Below are 21,487 nucleotides of genomic sequence, written 5' to 3' on the forward strand. Positions count from 1 at the left end.
AGAGCCATTTCATTTTTTTGCCTATGTATTTTACTTCTGATTTTATTGTACAGCATTTTGTGAAATCTTTCACAAAAAGTGCTATATAAATAAACTGTATTATACATTAATTAATTACAGTTTTGTTCTGACACTGAGAATGGATTTATGATTTACTTATATGAAATGTAGCTTTATTCATGCATTTGGAAATGAGTTCCTTCATTCAGTCATTCATTCATTAATTTTCCAAACCATTTACAGAGGGTTGTGGGGGTGCTGGAGTCTATCCCGGCACCAGTTCATCAATGGGCCGACACAAACAGATGAACAACTAATCACTCTCACATAGGAGATTTAGACCATTTAACCTATTAGTGCATGTATTTGGACAGAAGAAAAATTTGATTGAACCCAGGACTTTCTTGCTGTGATGTGAGGTGACAAACATGATCTTCAGACAGAATCAGAATCTCTTTATTGCCATTGTACAAGTACAACAAAATTGAGGTAGAGCTCTCCAGTTTAGAGCAAGAAATTACAACTGAAACTAAATAAAATCTAAACTAAATCACAATTTGCTATTAATATTAATACTGAACTAGAAAAGCACTCTGAGAGCGCAGACCCACCCCCATCCGTATCCGTCTGTGTCTTTAACGTAACCTTCAGTCACCGTTACTTTTGTCACTGTTGTTTATTTGGAAAAATCTCCACACTGCTGACATTACTCCTCCACCACATACCTGCTGCACTTAACTGTGAACGTCACGCTGCTGTAAAGTGAAATCGGTTTGTTTGTATCGGAGCACTTATACAAGTACGAGTAGAAGTACACGCGCTCAGTATCGGATCGATACCCGACACTGGTATTGGGGCCTCCCTACAGTAAAGTTGTAGTGACTGGATAAAACTGCAAGGCCATGCACAGATTGGTTGAATATGCCCTAACTGCTTCAACTTCCTGGAAGGACTGACTATACATGGTGTAGCACAAAAAAGTAGACTCAGAAAAAACAACATAAAACCAAAATGCAAGGACATTTTGAAAATTTGGTCATATGAATTACCATGTAATTCTCCCTTGATTGACATCAGTCTCCTGGGTCAGTTTTCATGCTTCAATGAACAATGCTAATTTGAATTGTGCAAAATAAAAGTCTTTACACGGAAGTGTAAGGGTTAATATGAGATCTATCGCCATGGATGACAAGTTCCATTGGTCTTTTACTTGTGTACAAAAAACAGGAGAAAAATAATGACATGTTTACCCCCTACCATTGATACAAAGATTTCACATTAACGACAGGTTTGAGTCCATCATGCCAAACACAAGGGGTTAATGCTGTTAGTGAGGATTCTTTAAGCTTGTTTTGAGCTAACCATTTAAAATTCAAAACATTTCAGTCAGCATGCGTAATTCATTACATCATCTAGGTGTTCCCTCGTGGTAATTTAATTTGTTAGAAACAGACCAATAACCACGCAGATATGTTGAGGAGGGCATAAATTTGCGTGGCAAGGAACAGAGCCCATGTGGAAGACTAAACGTGCTGGAATCCTTTGACTAACGGAAGTGTGTGCCTTCAATTCAAATCCTCAAGTGTAAAACCCAAATCTTGATTCACTGAGCAAATTTTGCTATTCGTTTTCAGTTTCTCAATGATGTGTGAAATCTTTGGATCGATGGTAGGTTGGGATGCACCAGTACCACTATCGGGTATCTGGTCTGATACTCAGCGGGTGTACTTGTACTCGTACTCATAAAAGTACTCCGATATAACCGCACCGATACCACTTACGGCAGCATGACATTCGCAGTTAAATGCAGCAGGTGCATGGTGGAGAAGTAATGTCAGCAGTGTGGAGATTTTTCAAAATAAATGACGGTGACAAAAGTAATGTGGACTGCAAGTAACATTAAAGACACAGACGGATACGGACGGAGTGTTCTGTCCATCCTCTGCGTACATTCCATCTGTTTTCCATGTGCTCGCGAATGCGTACCCAGATGGAGAATACCACCAGGAACCGTGGAGGCAGAGGATCTTTTCAAAGAGCGACTGTGGGAGTTAGTGAAAAACTACTGACATATTTATGACAACTACCCTCATCAATATCAACATTAGTATCCACATTAGTGTTACCTCTGTCATCGCCATGTTTATTATTACTGACTTTCTTCTTCTTCGTCTCAAAAAACTTTACTGTTCTTCATGGTATTTGTCCAGTATGATTAAATAAGAGCAGTGCCCTCTGGTGGATTGATTGAGAAACGCTAATTCCAACGCATTAAATGTCAGTACCAGCACTTTGTTGTAGTCAGACTAATGACAACGACAATAAAGCACATTTTCAAAAGTAACTAAGAACTGTAATGGTACTATTAAGTACTCATATCGGGGGTGCGGGTGACGGAATGCGTGCGTGAGTGTCGCGAGAGCCGGACAGAGGTGAGACCTGGAAACGATGGCGTCCCACTGTTGACAAGTTGCAGCAAAAGAGATCTCTCCACCACACAAAAAAGATACCATTCTGGATTAATTCGTCAGCTATTTACCTCCACCACATATACAAGACAGACCAATCTCAAATCTGGAAGATTTAACGAGCCTGGAAGCTGTTATCGACAACTACTATCTACAAACAACCATGGATTCGGACACAGAAACATCCAACCTCAAAAAGAGAAAAAGGGACTCAGCCACAGACACCGATGATCTTCACACCACCGGAGATGAGGTCAGTGTGCTAACGAGCATTAATAAAAAACTAGATTTATTAGTTTCGATGCACGAAGAAATGAAAGACATGCGTAAAAGCCTGGAATTTGCTCATAACCAAATCAAAACACTGCAGAAATCAAATCAGGAGCTTCAATCCAATGTCAAAACACTCACCCAGCAAATTCAAACCGTCACCGCCGAAAACAAACAAATGAAAGACACAATCTTGGACATCCAAACACGCTCAATGCGTGAAAACCTCATCTTCACAGGCATCCCCGAAACTACATCCGATAACCCCGAACAACTAATAAAAAACTTTGTCAACACAACTCAAACTTTCCAGTGTAACGGTGCAAAACATCACTTTCCACCGTGTACACCGTTTGGGCAAAAAAGAGGACAATAAAACAAGACCCATCATAGCAAAATTCGAACACTTTAAACAAAAAGAACTGGTTCATAGCAAAGGGAAACTGCTCAAGAATACTAACTACGGAATGAACAACCACTTCCCACGAGAGATCAACAAACGACGGAAAATCCTCTACCCAATCCTGAAAGAAAAACAAGCCAACAACAGACGTGCAGTGTTGGTGGTGGACAAACTTTACGTGGATGGGCAGTTATTCCAAAACTCGAAATTAACACCATGGCTATTTTAATCAGTCACAAAGCCTTCTGATACCTCTATGCGGCCAACGTAGTGCGCTCAGCCTATTAATACTGCTCTTTATTGTGTTTCTGTCTTTTTTTCCCCCCTCTTCTATTCATTTCACTCTCTCGTTCTCATCCCCTCTCTAGCAGTAATAACTTGCACTCTCAACCCATCGATAGCTTTTTGACGTCCCCCTCCTCCCAAACTTCAAGCTCTCGCTCCCTCTCTCTCTTTCACACACACACACACACACATTCTACACTTAATCACTCTCACACACACATACCCCCCTGCTCTCTCATTCCACTCCTGTTCTCTAACATTCTAACTGCATTTCTCTCTATCTTTTTTTCCCCTTCTTTTGCCCTCCTTGTAAATTTTTTTGTTTTTTTGTTTTGTTTTTGTTTGTTTGTCGCTCCTGAGTACTGACAGTCACTCCTGTTGGTTGGTGTTGCTGTTGTTATTTTTTGTTTGTACGTTTGTTTGTTTGTTTGTTTGTTTTTTCTTCCCCTACACTTTCTCTCATCTCTAATTTTTCTCCCTTATGAATATATATGTTCTGTGTTCCCTTTGTATGTCATGTCCTTATGTGTGCCAACATCCCCTTGTGGGCATCGTGTTTCTCTGTTTATTGTCTGTATGTTTTTTCTTTAACTCATGTTTGATTTATCTACCATTCCTCAGCTTAGGTACACTCACACATTCTCTGAATCACAAGATGTATGATACAAGACTCACTAATCAAACACAAATAAATACAAACATGTATACCCCAGCCTATAAATTTCCCCTCTCTCCCCATCAACCCCTTCTCATACACTCATTAACATATAGTTCCACATACCTTATAATACATACTAGCACACAATCACTCCTAAGAAGATACACACAATACGCAAAAATGCAAACACTTAAACTGATAACATGGAATATACGTGGTTTTCGCACCCAGCCTAAAAGACTCAAAGTCATCAACCACTTAATTAAATTAGGGGCTGACATATGCTTCTTACGAGAAACACATCTCACTGACACAGAATTACAATTCCTCCAACTCAAACAATTTGACCGAATATTTTCATCCACTTATAACAGTAAACAAAGAGGAGTCTCTATACTAATTAACAAAGATATTCAGATTACACTCAACCAATCAATCATTGACCCAGATGGGAGATTTATTATTCTCAATATATCGATCAATCACACAACATTCACACTTGCAAACATATATGGCCCAAACAGTGATGACCCAACCTTCTTCCACAACTTCTTCTCTGCATTATCCAATTCCAATAACCTCATCATAGCTGGAGACTTTAATACTGTAATTAACCCAATAATCGATCGCTCAAGCATCCCTGGTAAAATAAGGAACTGGCATTCTACCAACACAATCAAGCAATACATGGAGGACTACGGCTTGGGTGACAGCTGGAGAATAAGGAATCCATCTCTAAGAGAATATACTTACTTTTCCCCAGTTCATCAATGCTCATCAAGAATTGATCTATTTATTGTCAATAACTCACTCTTGCCAAATATTTCAGAAACCACAATTCACCCAATCCTGATCAGTGATCACGCACCCGTCTCCTTGTCTATTAATACACAGACACACACAGTTCACCCAATCCTGATCAGTGATCACGCACCCGTCTCCTTGTCTATTAATACACAGACACACATCAGAACCCCAACACGATGGCGCCTCAATACCTCATTATTAGAAGACCCAGACTTCACAACTCTAATAAGGCGAGAGTGGGCATACTATCTGGAAATGAACGACTCTCCAGACATCGCACCCTCAATGTTATGGGAAGCTGGGAAGGCATTCATCAGAGGTAAAATCATTTCATACTCCTCATACAAGAAAAAACAACAACAACAACTGGAAAATACAATAGAACAGAAAATCAAACATTTAACAAATGAATTATCCAGCAATCCCAATGAACCACAACAGATGGAATTAAAAGAACTTAAAGCACAATTGGAAAATATCATACATAAAAAAACTCAATTTCTCCTTCACCAATTGAAATATAATGAATTTCAATACAACAAAACAATAAATCAAAACAATAAATATCTGGCAAACTTACTCCAACATAAAAAAGAGAAATTAACCATCCCCTCTATTATAGATTCTACTGGAATAATTACTCAAAACCCAAAAGAAATAAACAACATATTCCAGAAATTTTACAGTGACCTATACTCCTCACCTCAACAACCCACATACTCTGACATTGAGGAATTCTTTAACAAATTAGATCTCCCAAAATTACATAAAGAACAAGTAGCATTTTTAGACGCACCACTCACCCTGAATGAACTTACATCTGCTCTAAATAAGATACCTAATAATAAATCTCCTGGACCAGATGGACTACCAGCTGAATTTTACAGACTTTTTTGGGACATTTTATCACCACTATTCCAAAGAGTAATCACAGAGATCAAAGCCACTTCAACCATACCTATACATATGAACACCGCCGCCATGACAATATTGTTAAAGCCCAATAAAGACCCCACCCAACCATCTAGTTACCGCCCGCTTTCACTAATCAATACAGAGTTGAAAATTATAACTAAAGCATTAGCAACTAGAATAGAAACAGTTACCCCCTCTCTTATTCACCAAGATCAGACAGGCTTCATAAAAAATAGACATGCCACAGACAATGTCCGCAGACTTTTCAATCTTATCAATATATCACAACAAACCCAACAAAAAACTATCATTGTATCCCTCGACGCAGAAAAAGCTTTTGATAAGGTAAACTGGCTCTTTTATTCAGCACCCTCCATAAATTTGGATTTGGAGAGTCGTTCATACACTGGATTAAGACACTATATTCATCACCCAGGGCCACAATTACTACTAACAGAATCACTTCACCAAGTTTCACACTGCACCGGGGGACCAGACAAGGATGCCCACTCTCACCCTCCCTTTTTGCTATTTTCATCGAACCCCTCGCAGCAGCAATACGCCAAAACAACATCATTCAAGGAATACAGGTTATGGACACGCAACACAAAATCAGCTTATATGCAGACGATTTACTACTGTACTTACAGAATCCACATACATCCCTCCAAGAAACCTTCAATATCATTAATAAATTCTCAGAAATCTATCATTATACCATTAACTGGAAAAAATCAACAGTTTTACCCCTCTCTGATGATGCTTGGGATTCTGGAACTCAGGATTCTTCACTCCCCTTGCAAACAGGCAACATTAAATATCTGGGCATTAATATTTCCTCCAGACTGTCAGAGCTTTTTAATCTCAATTATACCCCCCTCCTAAAAAAAATTGAAGACAACTATAAACGCTTGACAAAACTCCCACTCACACTCATTGGAAGAATTGCGGCAGTAAAAATGAAAACCCTACCTCAAATTAACTACCTCTTCTCTATGATCCCTACCACTCCCACAGACAATCGGTTCAGAACATTTAACACACTAACAACACAATTCTATTGGAAAAATAAAAAACCCAGAATTTCACTATCAACTCTGCAAAATAAAAAAACACATAGTGGACTCGAGGCACCAAACTTTTTACACTATTTTCTTGCCAATCAACTACAGTATCTACCTAAATGGATTCACAAACAGAACCGCCGTTCCCCTTGGCTTGAAATAGAACAGTATCAGTGTAAAAACATCTCCATTGCAGATCTTCCCTTTCTCCCACAATCTATTAGTAAATCTAACATCTGTAAGATTAACACTATCTCCACAACCCTGACAGCCTGGTGGAAAATAAATCGAATCACAAAGTCATCACTAGCACCAAATAAGTTCACCCCACTCTGGCACAACCCAACTTTCCCTCTACAAAATAAACCCATTCACTTCTCCACATGGGAAACAAAGGGAATCACACACCTCCGCCACTTATTTCTCAACAATCAATTCATGCGATTCAACACAGTTATTCAGATCTACGGGGTTGGGAGAGATCAGTTTCTTCAATATCAACAGCTTTAACTAAGAATTAAAGAAAAAGTTAACTTAAGCAATAACACACTACAGCCATCCCAGTTCACCGAAGAAATCTTTCAAATCAGCAGTCCTAAGAAACTAACATCCAAACTGTATTCACTCATATCCACCTTAAATAGTACAATAACACTCCCAACAAGCAAGTGGGAAAAAGACCTGGCCCTCTCTCCCAACCCTGATTTCTGGGAACAAATCTGTAAAAACACTTTTTCCATGACTACTAACACCAACCTACAGCTAATACAATATAAAACCATACATAGAACTCACATCACTCAAAATCAAATGTTTAAAATGGGACTGGCCGATTCAGATATCTGTTCACATTGCACATCAGGGAACACAGACAACTACCTCCACGCCATCTGGCTATGCCAACCAGTACACACCCTTTGGATTAAGGTCACTGAAACACTATCCACCATCCTGAGTTCCAGAATCCCAGCATCAGCACCACTCTGTCTTCTTGGCGATATATCCAATATACACCTCCCACCCAGATTCAAAAACTCATTACTTATTTCTCTAGCTGTCACCAAAAAAGTAATCCTACAAAACTGGAAATCCAAGAATACATGTTATATCTCTCACTGGACTAACCTCATGACTGAATATATATCAAAGGAAAAAAATAGTGCTCTTCAGAAGAAACATATGTCAACCTTTGAGAACAACTGGAACCCATTCATAACTTTCTTAAAGCAAACATAACCGAAAACTGCATATATCATCAGAACACAACACATACCCCCTCGCCCCTTTAACCCCTCCCAACACCCACTTTCTATCTCAGCACTTAACCGCCACACCTCACCCCCACTCATCATTAACATTAATATACACACACACACACCACACTTACAACAATGCAATACATCTGATCGACAGTAACATCAATAAGAGTGACCACTTACTTTGTCTGTCCATTTATCTTGTCTTATGTCTGTCCTGTGTCACTGTCCCGTCTTATGTTTGTCCCATCCTACTGTCTTGTCTGATGTCTACTCGGTCCCACTGTCTTGTCTTATGTCTGTTTTGTCCCACTGTCTTGTCTTATGTTCGTTCTGTCCCACTGTCGTGTGCCAATCTGCCACTTTGTTAAGTCTCGTCCTTGTGCACTTTTGTTTATATGAACCCCTCCCTCTATGTACATATATACTAGCAAGGAATGTAGGCCAATAGGAGCATAATCTTGAAATTGTTACTGGTCACTTGTTAAGTATAAACTGTAATAAATAATAAAGTTGTCCCCCGAAGAGGGGGGGGGGGGGTGGCGGGTCACAAAAAAAAAAAAAAAAAAAAAAAAGTACTTATATCAGTACTCTGTATCAGCAAGTACTCAAATGTAAGTACTTGTACTCTGTCTGGAAAAAAGTAGTATAGGTACATCCCTAATGATAGGGGGTTAACATGTCATTTTTTTCCTGTTTTATGTATTCAAGTAAAAGACCAATGGAACTTGTCATCCATTGTGACAGATCTCATATTAACCCTTACACTTCCATGCAGAAAAGACTTTTATTTTGCACAATTCAAATTAGCGTTGTTCACTGAAGCATGAAAACTGACCTACGACACTGGTGTCAGTCAAGGGAGAATTACATGTGTTACATTTATGTTGTTTTTTCTAATACACCCTGTAGTTAACCCATAAAGACCCAGTGTAACTTTTGTGTCAATTCCCAAATTATTTTTTCTTTATATTTAAGCTTACTTAAGTGATTAATCACCATTTATTGTAATATTATCCTCTTTAGTTTTTTTTTTTTTTTTTGTGTAAATCATGTATTTTCATATAATTTTCATTCAATTCACTGATCATGTAAATGTTAATTAAAGCTCAGAGTACAATCAAAGGCTATTTGATCAAAAACAGAGAAAACTGAAGAAATAGCGACTTTTTTTGTAAAATCTATCATTAACTGATCATAAACCAAGTGTCTCCATCCACTATCATTGTACAAATTCCGTGGGTTTTACTGGTGAATCAATGTTGTAGAAGATGATGGTGTTTCCACGGTAACTACAGTCTCTGAATGTCCAAATGGGTCGTATCGGATGACCATGAAAAGAGGACAAAATGCATTTTACACCAAATATTTACATTTATTAGTGGATCAATAGGGATTAAACTGTTTCAGTCGATTTTGGTAGATGGTGGATATTTGGGTCTTTATGGGTTAAATTTTCATGTTTGCACTCATTCAGAGGAAAAAAATCTACTCTGCTTTTTTTGAACTGTCCGACTTAGACACTAAAAAAGGAACAATTCATGACCATGACCATTTTAATAGTGATGAAAAGGTCTTTGTGGCCGAGGGCTCCTGATGCTCTAACCCATGTGGTTTTATAAAGCACAAAAATAAGCTGTCTCTTATTAGAGGAGACAGCATACATCTGACTTGGAATGGCGCTGCTCTCCTTAGTGAAAACCTGGCTTGGCTTATTACTGACCCAGAGTGGAGACCGGGTAGCAGAGTTGCAGTCTTAAGCACTTCTCTGCGCTTCCTGAGCAGATACCCACTGTAAACCCAATAGAGACTGTCTGTCACCCGAACCTGTAAAGTTAAAGTAATTAGAAAAACACCTGTGCAGCAAAATCTAATAAAAATCGACACTAATACTACCACAGTTCCAAAGCACAAGAAAATAAAATGTGGCCTCCTTAATATTAGATCTTTGTCTTCCAAAGCTTTCTTAATTCATGATATTATATTAGATCATCATATAGATTTATTCTATCTGACGGAAACCTAGCTTTGTCAGGAGAAGTATGTGTCTCTAAATGAAACTACTCCTCCTACTCACCATAATAATCAGATTCCTCGAGGCTCAGGCCATGGAGTCGCAGCTATTTTTAATTCATGTCTACAAATAAATCCCAAACTTAAGCCTAACTTTAACTCATTTGAAAGTCTTAGTCTTAGCCTATCCAACCCAATCCATAAACCGCTCCAGCCTGTACTATTTACTATAGTGTATCGTCCTCCTGGTTCGTACACTGAATTTCTATCAGAATTCGCCGAGTTCCTAGCCAGTCTAGTCCTTAAAACAGATAAAGTCATTGTTGTGGGAGATTTCAATGTTCACATTGACGACGAAAGTGACAGTCTCAGTAATGCATTTATGTTGTTATTAGACTCAATAGGCTTTAATCAATGTGTACATAAACCCACTCACCACCTTAACCACACCCTTGACTTAGTCCTGACTTATGGTGTGGAACTTGAAGACTTAGTAGTCTTTCCACTAAATCCTCTCCTCTCTGACCACTGCTTAATAACCTTTGAATTTATGTTACTTAGTGACTCCCTCTCTGCCAAAAATATTTATACTAGGCATTTATCAGACCATGCTATATCTAAATTTATGGAGGAAATCCCAACAGCTCTCAGTCTAATCCCGCATCTGAATTACACAGTGGATTCTTCCCCCAATTCAGTGAATCTTAATCCATCTCAAATTGATGAGTTTGTTGATAATACAGCAGACTCTCTGCGAAAAATATTAGATGTAATCGCTCCAGTAAAAAATAAGATTATAAAACAAGGGAAGTGTGCTCCCTGGTTCAGTTCCCATACTCGCCAATTAAAGCAGAATACCCTAAAACTTGAGAGAAAGTGGCGTTCTACTAAATTAACAGAACACTTTTCAGCCTGGCAGGACAGTCTAAATAAATACAGGAAGGCACTTCATTCTGCTAGAGCAGCCTATTATTCATCATTAATAGAGGAAAACAAGAGCAATCACAGGTTTTTGTTCAGTACTGTAGCCAGACTGACAAAGAACCACAGTGCATATGAGCCTAGTATTCCTGCTACCCTCCATAGCAATGATTTTATGAACGTCTTCAATAACAAGATCTTGCTCATCAGAGATCAAATTAATGGCCTCTTATCCTCTACAAATCATAGTCCACCCTTAAATCTTTCAGACCCAGAAACCACAGAGTTGACTATTGAGCCATCTGGTTTTATGGATTGCTTTTCTCCCGTAGAGATCAGTCAGCTAACTTTGATAGTCTCTTCATCTAAATCGTCTACCCGTCTCTTAGACCCAGTTCCAACAAAGCTCATCAAAGATGCTTTTACCTTTACTTAGCAGCCACCTCCTTGATATGATTAACCTGTCATTATCCACAGGCTATGTACCACGGTCCCTTAAAGTAGCTGTAATTAAACCTCTTCTTAAAAAACCCAGTCTCGACCCTGCAGTTTTAGCTAACTATAGACCCATATCGAACCTTCCATTCATATCTAAGATTCTGGAGAAAATGGTAGCCAATCAGTTATGTGACTTCCTTAAAGCCAACAGTTTATTTGAGAACTTCCACTCAGGTTTAAGGGAACATCATAGTACAGAAATGGTACTGGTCAAAGTTACCAATGACATTCTCACTGCTTCAGATAAGGGTCTGGTTTCTATACTGGCTTTATTAGACCTTAGTGTGGTTTTTGATACTGTCGACCATCACATTCTTCCGCAATGTTTGGAAAATCAATTAGTATTAAAGGATCGGCATTAACGTAGTTCAAATCCTATCTGACGGATCGTTCTCACTTTGTTAACATTAATAATGAATCCTCTCAGTGCACTATAGTTAGTTATGGAGTACCTCAAGGCTCGGTTCTTGGACCAATACTGTTTATCGTATACATGCTTCCTTTAGGTAACTTAATAAGAAAACATTCCATCAACTTTCATTGCTACACTGATGATACCCAATCATATTTATCCATTAAACCTGATGAAGCCAATCAGCTAGCCAAACTACAGGAGTGCATGAAAGATATAAAAGATTGGATGACCAACAACTTTCTGCTGTCAAACTCAAACAAAACTGAAGTCATTGTGCTTGGCCCAAAAACTGTTAGGGATGCAGTGTCCAGCGAAGTACTCATCATGGATGGTGTTACCCTGGATCCCAAAACCAGTGTGAGGAATCTAGACATTATTTTCGATCAGGATCTATCGTTTAACTCTAACATAAAACAGATTTCTAGAACTGCTTTCTTTCATCTGCGTAATATTACTAAAATTAGACATATTTTAACACAGAACGATGCAGAAAAATTAGTCCATGCTTTTATTACATCCAGACTAGACAATTGTAACTCACTTCTCTCTGGCTTGTCCCAAAAAGTCTTTAAAGACCCTTCAGCTAATCCAAAATGCTGCTGCCCGTGTACTCACTAGAACCAGTATCAGAGACCATATTTCTCCTGTGTTGGCTTCTCTACACTGGCTCCCTGTAAAAGCTAGGATAGACTTCAAAATACTCCGCCTCACTTACCCTTCATGGCCAGGCACCTACTTATCTGAAAGAGCTTTTAGTTCCATACAATCCATCTAGAGCACTACGCTCTCAACATGCAGGCTTACTGGTGGTCCCTAGAATCTCCAAAAGTAGGATGGGTCCAGAGCCTTCAACTATCAAGCTCCACGATTGTGGAACCACCTCCCTGCCTTGGTCCGGGAGGCAGACACCCTCTCTATGTTTAAGAGTAGGTTAAAAATGTTCCTTTTTGATGAATTTTATAGTTAGGGGAGCTCAGGCTGCTCTTAGTTATGCTGCTATAGGCTGGGAGACTCATCTTGATACACTGAGCTCCTCTCTGCTCCTCCTCCTCCTCCATGACCTCCTCTCTGCTCCTCTTTTTCCCTGACCTTTTCTCTCCCAATTTTCTCTTCTGTTTATGCCCCAGTGAATACATGTTACTGACTTGACTTCTTCCCTGGAGTCTCTGTGCTTTATCGCCTCACAGGATTTCCCAGGATCATCACAGGTTTTCCCTGGATCATCACAGGTTTTCCCTGGATCCTCTCTGGACCTGCTGATGTGGTCCTGCCTCTCTCCTCCATCATCATCACTCACTTATCCATATAGTTATGATAGTGTTTATTATACTGTTCCATAGATGTTCTAGTTCAGTTATCTGTGCATCAACTGCATCCATGTGTCTCCCCTACCTCCCCCCTTCTCCCCTTCTCCCCCAGTTTCTCTCTATCTCTATCACTCTCTCTTTTCTCCTCCTTTACTCTCTCTCTTTAACCCCAACTGGTCAAGGCAGACGGCCATCCTCCAGAAGTCTTGGTATGCTCGAGGTTTCTGCCTGTTAAAGGGAAGTTTTTCCTCGCCACTGTCACCAGTCACAAGTGTTTGCTCCTGGAGAATTCTGTTGGGTGTCTGTAAATTGGCTTAGAGTCTGGTTTTGACCAACTCTATATGTAAAGTGTCATGAGATAGCTTTTGTTATTATTTGGCACTATATAAATAAAATCTGATTGATTGATTTGATTGATAAAAGTGATAAAGAGCTTCAATAGCACCTATTATGTCTTGTGGTTTCATAGTCAAGCCTCCACCTGACTGTGGCTGCTACAGGCCATGAACCTCCAACTGGAAGGTTTTCATGCCCAGACTGCTGCTGATGCACTCGCTCTTCAACCTTCATACACTATTTTTTAACTCCACAAGGTGGTGCCAAACCAAACAGTAGTCTTCAGATATGTTTTATGAATTTGGCTTCAGTTCAGTGTTGGGGCCAAGCCACATCACACACAAACGGAGTAATTCACTTGTAAACACCATCACTCAAAACAAAATCTCAACTAAAAGGGGTCAACATCATAGACCAAGAAGCAGTGGAGATGGGTGGAGACAAAGAGGGTCATTATCAAACACTGTGGATCGGACTCATCTTTTACTGACTCATTCATCCATTTTATTTTTTCTGCCTGAATATGTAATACATAAATTGTAATATATAATAGCATAAATCAGAAATCTCATTGTCTGGTTTGGGATGTTGACCAGTCATTCCAGGCATGATTGATCCACCATCTTCTAGATGTAAATTTGATTCAGTTTCCTTTTGACAGTTAAAAAAAAAAGTTTAAAACCACAAAGAGTCCATTCGTTGTGTCTTCTACATCATTTCATCATTGTCTGTCTTCTATGTATTTTTATATTATGTAGGTTTAATTTGCGTTCTTTCTTTTACAGTTTTGTCTCATGTTGCGTCTCTGCATTTTCATCTTGTTACATCTTTAAAATCATTGTTTGACTTGTTTTGTCTTCTACTTCATCTTAATATTGCTGCATCTTTTACAGTCGTTTAATTTTATTGTGTATACTTACATTGTTTTTGTCTACTTTTATCCTGTATGAATAATATAAAACCAGTTAGAAATGTCTCACTTTTTAACTTCAGTGAAAAACAAACCTTTAAACTAAAGCTGGGCTATATGGACCAAAAAAAAAAAGAAATCTTAATTATGTTTCTTTGTTATGGGTGTGCTGCAGTTTTAATCTTTAAAAAAGCTCTGCAGATGAAGGATCACAATTTTGAGACTTAGTCATTTTTCACTATCTTCACAAAGCAAAACCTTGACTAATCAAATTAATTATATTGTTAATTATATTGTGGAACATGGACAACAGCTGGGAGGAACAGTCATGTGCAATAGACAGCAAGCTAAAGTGTAAAAAAAAATGATAAATACATTCCGTCAGATGTACAAATTTCAAATGAGAAGGTAGATACACATGAAGAGGATGATTATATTTGCTTGTTCAGGAGTTCCACACAACACTTGCTGGGAGAATGCGTCATTGACAGTACTGCAGCTCTAGTCTCCAATCAGGCGCCCCCTCATCATTGCCCATCCCCCACCCGCAGCCCTGTTGTTACCTGACGTTGTCGTGCTTCTGGATGTAGATCTTGTGAAACATCATGTCCTCCTGCTTGGCATTTATGTCAGCTTTCATCTCCATGGCAACATGGCGTGGAAGCACTGAGAGCAGGAGACGTTCCTGCAGGAAATAGCAGGGGGAGAGAAGTTCAGTGGAGAAAGGACAAGTGGGTTCTAAAAGGTAGAGGCTTTGGCCTTCTGACGTCCTCCTCTAAGGTCATGAACAAAAGGTCTGCACAGACAGTAAACCATTATGTTTAACAGCAGTTATTAGCGGAAGGTTCACAGACACAGAGCAATTAACAGCTGGGAAAAAAACCTTTTCTATCAAATGTTATTATCACAAACAGCTTATTAATGTACTTAAAGTAATAATTTTATGTACTGTATCACAATATCATTTCACATCACATTGGCCTTTTTGGTTTGATTTGTCAGTTAAAATGCAAAATGTATCATTTTTGTTATTAAATAAGAATCTATTTTCTTTCACAAGTGTGTTTTTGTCTCATCACATTTTGTTCCACTTATATCATTTGACATGTTAACACATTCTTCTGGTTACATCTGTGTTTTTCTGGTGTTAAGTGGTTTGCAAGAGTATTCAAGATGTGTTTTCATTATCTTATATGTTTTGTGACATTCTTCTAGTTCTGTTTTTTGCATCATCTTCACTGTGTTAGGTAAATGTCTTGTTTACATTACATCACATTACGTTGTCTACCCTGCATTCTAAAAGTTGCGTCTTTGATGTCATTTTCATCTTTTGCAATATGTTTGTCTTTTTACATTGTTTGCAAAATTCTTCCGGCTGCAGTGGTGTAGTCCAGGGTATACGGCAGTATATGGAGTATACCTACTTATTTTTCAGTCAGCATTAGCCACTTCTAAATCCCTCTGATGTGCACGGGTAGTATCTGAGCCAAATTGCCCATTTTTTCCCTTCGAATGATGAAGCCATGACCCGCCCTACTCTGCCTCTAATTGGCTAGTACTTGCTACCTCCACTGATTGGACTGGTTAACTTTAAGCATGAGGACTGATGAGCCAATCAGAGGCAGAGTAGGGCGGGTCATGCCGAGAAAAATATTGATAAGTAGCGCTGGCCACCTCTGGAACCTGACTGGCCACCTCAGGTGCCAGTGCCACCCCAGTTGATTGATAGGTCACTGCACATCTTGTTGAAAGATGCGTGATTATTGGAAATGTGAACTAGAAAGGCAGAATAAACGTCTTTCAAGTGAGTGGCACATATTGAGAGAACCTACTTCCATGGAATACATAATTCTGAGGTAAGTTTTAAGGTGGTTTCATAATGAGTCACTACTGGCCATATGACTGCACATTTAGAGAAGAGATTTTGTTGCCAATAGTTAAACTGTGTGAGTAGGCTAACATTATAAAAGGCTAATGTTATAAACGGCGAATGTTATCCTATTTTTGCCTCATGTTGAATACATTTACATTCATGCAGCTGCTTGTGTGACCAGTAATACCTACAAACTGCTCCTGATCAAGTCATGATAATTTTATAATAGTGAGCACATACTACTAATGGATTTTTGGGTAAACTAAATAGAGTAGTCTGACATGTCACTGTTTCTAAAACAGGGTGTTTTTTCTGGACTACTTTAAAATAAATAAATAAATAAAAGGCAAAAATTGAGAGTACTTCTCCAGGGACCACTACACCACTGTCTGGCTGCATATTTTACAATTTTTTTCTTGTGTTATTTGTCACATATTCTTATAGTTGCATCTTGGATGTTGTTTTCATCTCGTTATTCAAGATTCAGAAATTGTATTTGTCATTTGTGCATACATATACACATGGGAACTTTTGTGGGGTCGTTCAGGGAGTCAGATAAAGGATACTAGAAAAAAACATAGTTCTGTAAAAAAGTCCATGTACATTCATCTATCTATCTATCTATCTATCTATCTATCTATCTATCTATCTATCTATCTATCTATGTATAAAGTCCATAAAAACCAATAAAACTGCATAACAATTCTTCAGAATTTTGTCACGACGTGCATTGTGGGAAGCAGAGCTGGCAGTGGCAGTGCAACCATATGATATTATATGGATGAAACGAAAATGGCTGAAACACAGAAACGGCTGGGGGTAAGCGGAGCAAGCGGAGCTCCGCCTGGCAGCGGCAGCTGCAACACACACGACACAGAAACGGAGCTCCGCTTCCCACAATGCACATTGCAACAAAATTCCGAAGATGCCTGAGTTACCTCCCAGCTCTGTTTGTAAACACATGGTTTGTTTATAGTGAATGGCACTTTGAAATTGTTCACCGTGAGGGAAGAGATTCAGGTGAATAATCACAGAAAGACTTATGGATTCGTGATACTGAGGATATGACTGGGGTTTTACAGATTTGATGAAAAATTGGTGACAAAAGTCTCCTGCACCTTTAAGGATCCAGTTTGAATATATAATTCAATGCGTCATGTTTTCATGTCTTAAAAAGAAAAAGAGAGATCGCACAGGATGTTGGAATAGTAGATGATAAAACAAGTGATGTGACACCCACAACACTCTGCTCTGTGAAACATGAATTAAAGTGTAGAGATCGACCGATATGGGTTTTTCAGGGCCAATACCGATACCGATTATTAGTAGTTAGAGGAGGCCGATAACCGATATTTGGAGCCGATATTCATTTGCAGTAAAAGTGTAAAAATTTATGTGAAAATTTTTGAATAATGCAAACACTGAACTTTGTTTAAATGCCTAAAGCATGTTTATTTAATCAAACAAATAGAAAATAATAGCTCCAGAAGTGCATGGATTTCCGAGACTCAGAAGCATCTCTTATAAAGTTGAATAGAAGCTTAAATAAATAGCTCCCTGAAATTTTTCCACAGTAAATAAAGTCAAATTTAAATATAACTATAATGACTTATCTTTGTTTTAAGTTCAAACACAACAAAAATACAGGGAGACTCTTGTAAACTCTTGGGCCACATGCTGACATATGCTCAATTCATCATGCTTAATTTATTACAGCATTTGGGAAGCCTTAAGTTGATTTCATTATTAAATTTTATATTTTACAATGCGATAGCAGGGACCCTGTCATTCAAAACTATGTTGCTATATTATTAATGATTAATATGACTACAGCTACATAAAAAAGTATAATAGTTGCTATGAGTGCAATTAAACTGCTGACAGAACACAAACAGCCTTTAGGGCTTTAATGAGCACACAGGATTTAAACTATTCCGCCATGTTCAGATCACTTCTGAATTTTACTCTCTCTCATCTTCACTTTAATTTTCAGATCATAGGACTAGAAAGCTCAGAGCAACATTAGTAGTTGTGAGTTGTAGAGTTCTTCATGTGACTTTAACGCAGACACACACTATTACATTACATACCAACACAGCCTCATCCCAAATAGTCAGAAATCAACGCATATGGTCAGACCCCTGTAGCGGCACTACTTGACACAGGGGGGGCACAATGCGGAGAGGGAAAGTTTTCTCGTGTGAGAAGCTCCGGAGAGAAAACACATGTGTGGAAGGTAAACACAGACAACTCTTCTAAAACTGTAATAAGCATCCCTGTGCTCTACATCTCACAACTACTACTAATGTTTCAGAATAACGTCAGAGCAGAGTAAATATTAGCAGCAGCTCTGCTAACTCATATTACCTCAATATTACATGTCTGAGAATGAGTTAAAAGAAGACTGCTGATAATATGGAGATGGAAACAGTCCGTGATAGAAAAGCATGTGTGTGTGATTAAGAAAGAGCGCCTAAAAAACTCAGTTCACTTGTTTCAGGGAAGCACGCTTAGGTGGAGGCTGATGAGCTTTTACCAGAACATTAGTTCATCAATCTGGCTCTAAACGCTCTATGTATTAGTAATGGAGAAAAATGTATGTAGAATACAGTCTCATGCCAAGTCAGTCCCAGTCTGTGTATGTGTGAGGACAGTTTCCGCGTCAACCAATCAGAGGGCACGGGGTGGATAGTGCAGGAGAGAGAGAGAGAGAGAGGGAGGCGTGGCTGCATCTGAAGCGAAATAACCCAGTTTTAAATTGATTTCTTAATATCGGCCCGTCGGATTAAAAAAAGGCCGATACCGATATACGTCAAATTTCCAAATATCGGCGCTGATAATCGGTCAACCTCTATTAAAGTGTACATGTACTGGTCATGCTTATGACATTACTTGTGCTTTGAGTTTTACTTACAAGCAAGAGGCGCAAATTCAGTACAAAAAACAAACAAACAAACAAAAAAAAAACATAAATGCACCACACATGACCTTTTTATTACATGAATTACTGGTGGGGGTAGAACCTATGGGGAGCAGCTATTGCCAGCCTGAGGTGACGTACTTGCATTGAATCTGGGTGATTGAGTGCAAGTAAACAAACAGCAGTCAGCGAGCGAGACTGAGTGGAACGCATGTGTTGTTTGTGCAGCCATAAGCTTTGCACTTCACCATTGTCCTTGGTCATCTTAGACTGGTGTCTGTTGCACAGGGTCAGTGACCAGTCCATCACAGCCCAGGTAATCAGACAATACAACATTACTGCGTCACTACTAGGGATGTAAATTATCGATTAATTAAGTTGACCTTGCTGATCGATTAACAATTAATTGATAAATGGTGATTTTCCTGAGAACCTCAAGGTTTCTTTCAATAGGGTCTATAAGAATAAAAGCTAAATATTGTTAATATACTTCTTGAAAAAAGCATGTTATATTCCTTAATGATTGATTTATCATACCATTGGATACAGTCCAGGCAATGACATTTATGGAGCTGAACTAAATAAATTCTGCAGAGAAATTCAATAAAATAAATGGCTCTGAAGAGGGGCAGTTTAGAAGAAATGGGCATTTCTGACTTTGCATCAGTACCTGACACGAGTGAGATTTCAGCGGAGGAGGTTCACGTGGGGAACAGATCTCAAGGAGAAGGGAGATGCCATGCTATGCCACCCCCCCCCGCAAATAGGCAACCCGTAGCATGTGGGAAAAACACACAGTCAGGTCTATGTTTCGCTCCACCATGTCCCTAAAGTGATTCTAACTCATCAATGTCACGATCCAGTTCGGTGACTGGCTATCCCGGTCCTGGCCATGGCGTTGCAACACAGACAAGCCGGGAGCCTTCAGACAATTGTGGGACAGGTGGACAGGGTGACTCCCTGCAATATTCAACCTCAGCAATGAAGCCTAGTTTAGGCAGTCGTGCCCCCTACTGTCAACACCACAAATACCGCCATGAAAAAGGGCAATTAACTGACAATTATTTTAATTTAATTGAGCAAATTCTTATAGTCGATTAATGGTTTATAGTCGATTAATGGTTTATAGTCACTACCAGTACTGGAACAGCCCGTAAAGGAGGAAACATGTTGCTCATGACTGACTGACAGAACAGTGACTTAGTACTTACGCATATTTGACAACGGGCTGTAACACAAGTTATCTGATGGAACCACTAGTATTATGCATGATCTTTTGAAATAGCTAGCAATGAAAATTCCCTACAAGTACCCTTTAACCCTTTATCGGGCAAGTGACTATTTTTGGTCATACATTACAAGACAGTGACAACAACAGTTACAGTGAGTCAACAATATCAGGTCCAATGTGGTCTACAGGGTCTGTAAGGTCCACCTCTGCATGAACAGTGAGTGTCCCTGGTTTGTTAGGTATAATGAAATAATGGTACTAATGTAAGGAATGATGTTCAAAGGGATAATGTGGATGTTGACAGGTGTCTGGATCACCACTTATGTTGGTATAATGTTCTAAAATATATGTTCCTTTCACCTTACATGTGTTTTTCTTGTATTTTTTCCTGGATTTTACTTTTTTTTTTTTTTTGCATCTTACTGGTAAGGAACCAAATATGGTAACTTCATTAACCTTGATTTTCTACATAACAATAAAACATTTTTAAATTTCACTCGTTTGGTCCTCCAATAACACACTAAGGTTAAAATTTTGAATTTCAGAGTATTTCTATGAGTGAACTACAGGTTGGGTGAAATGTAACTAGGCATTACAAATTGCTTATAGAATTTTTAGTATCACTGAAGTCACAATGAAAACATTTTTTAAACAGTCAACACTAATGGGGATTTCTTTTTTTTTTTTTGTCTTATTTCACAGATTCAGGAGGTTCTCCGTGATATCCCAGACAATGTCCTTCAGAGGGTTGTTCATTCCGTCACTAGCCATTTGAGGAAACTGGTTGCCTTACGTTGAAATATGAAGATTTACTTTCACTTTCCCATGTAATAAAGAACATGTATCATTTGTTTCAATAAATTTGTAATAGGAATATGGATTTTATTACCAATTTTTAAAGCCCATTTACTTTTCACCCACCCCATATAAAGAGTTG

General features: G+C 38.7%; 1 protein-coding gene across 2 annotated transcripts in view; it reads right to left on the bottom strand.

Moving 5' to 3' along the window:
- The window catches only part of adcy5 (adenylate cyclase 5), a 282,560-nt gene that overhangs the window by 153,973 nt on the left and 107,100 nt on the right, over positions 1–21,487 (bottom strand). For both annotated transcript variants that reach the window (XM_030125695.1, XM_030125694.1), the window contains exon 3: positions 15,090–15,211. In XM_030125695.1, coding sequence (XP_029981555.1) covers positions 15,090–15,211 — 122 coding nt within the window. The remainder of the gene's footprint in view (positions 1–15,089; positions 15,212–21,487) is intronic.

The sequence above is a fragment of the Sphaeramia orbicularis genome, chromosome 21 (assembly GCF_902148855.1).
Source record: "Sphaeramia orbicularis chromosome 21, fSphaOr1.1, whole genome shotgun sequence".
Taxonomy (NCBI): domain Eukaryota; kingdom Metazoa; phylum Chordata; class Actinopteri; order Kurtiformes; family Apogonidae; genus Sphaeramia; species Sphaeramia orbicularis.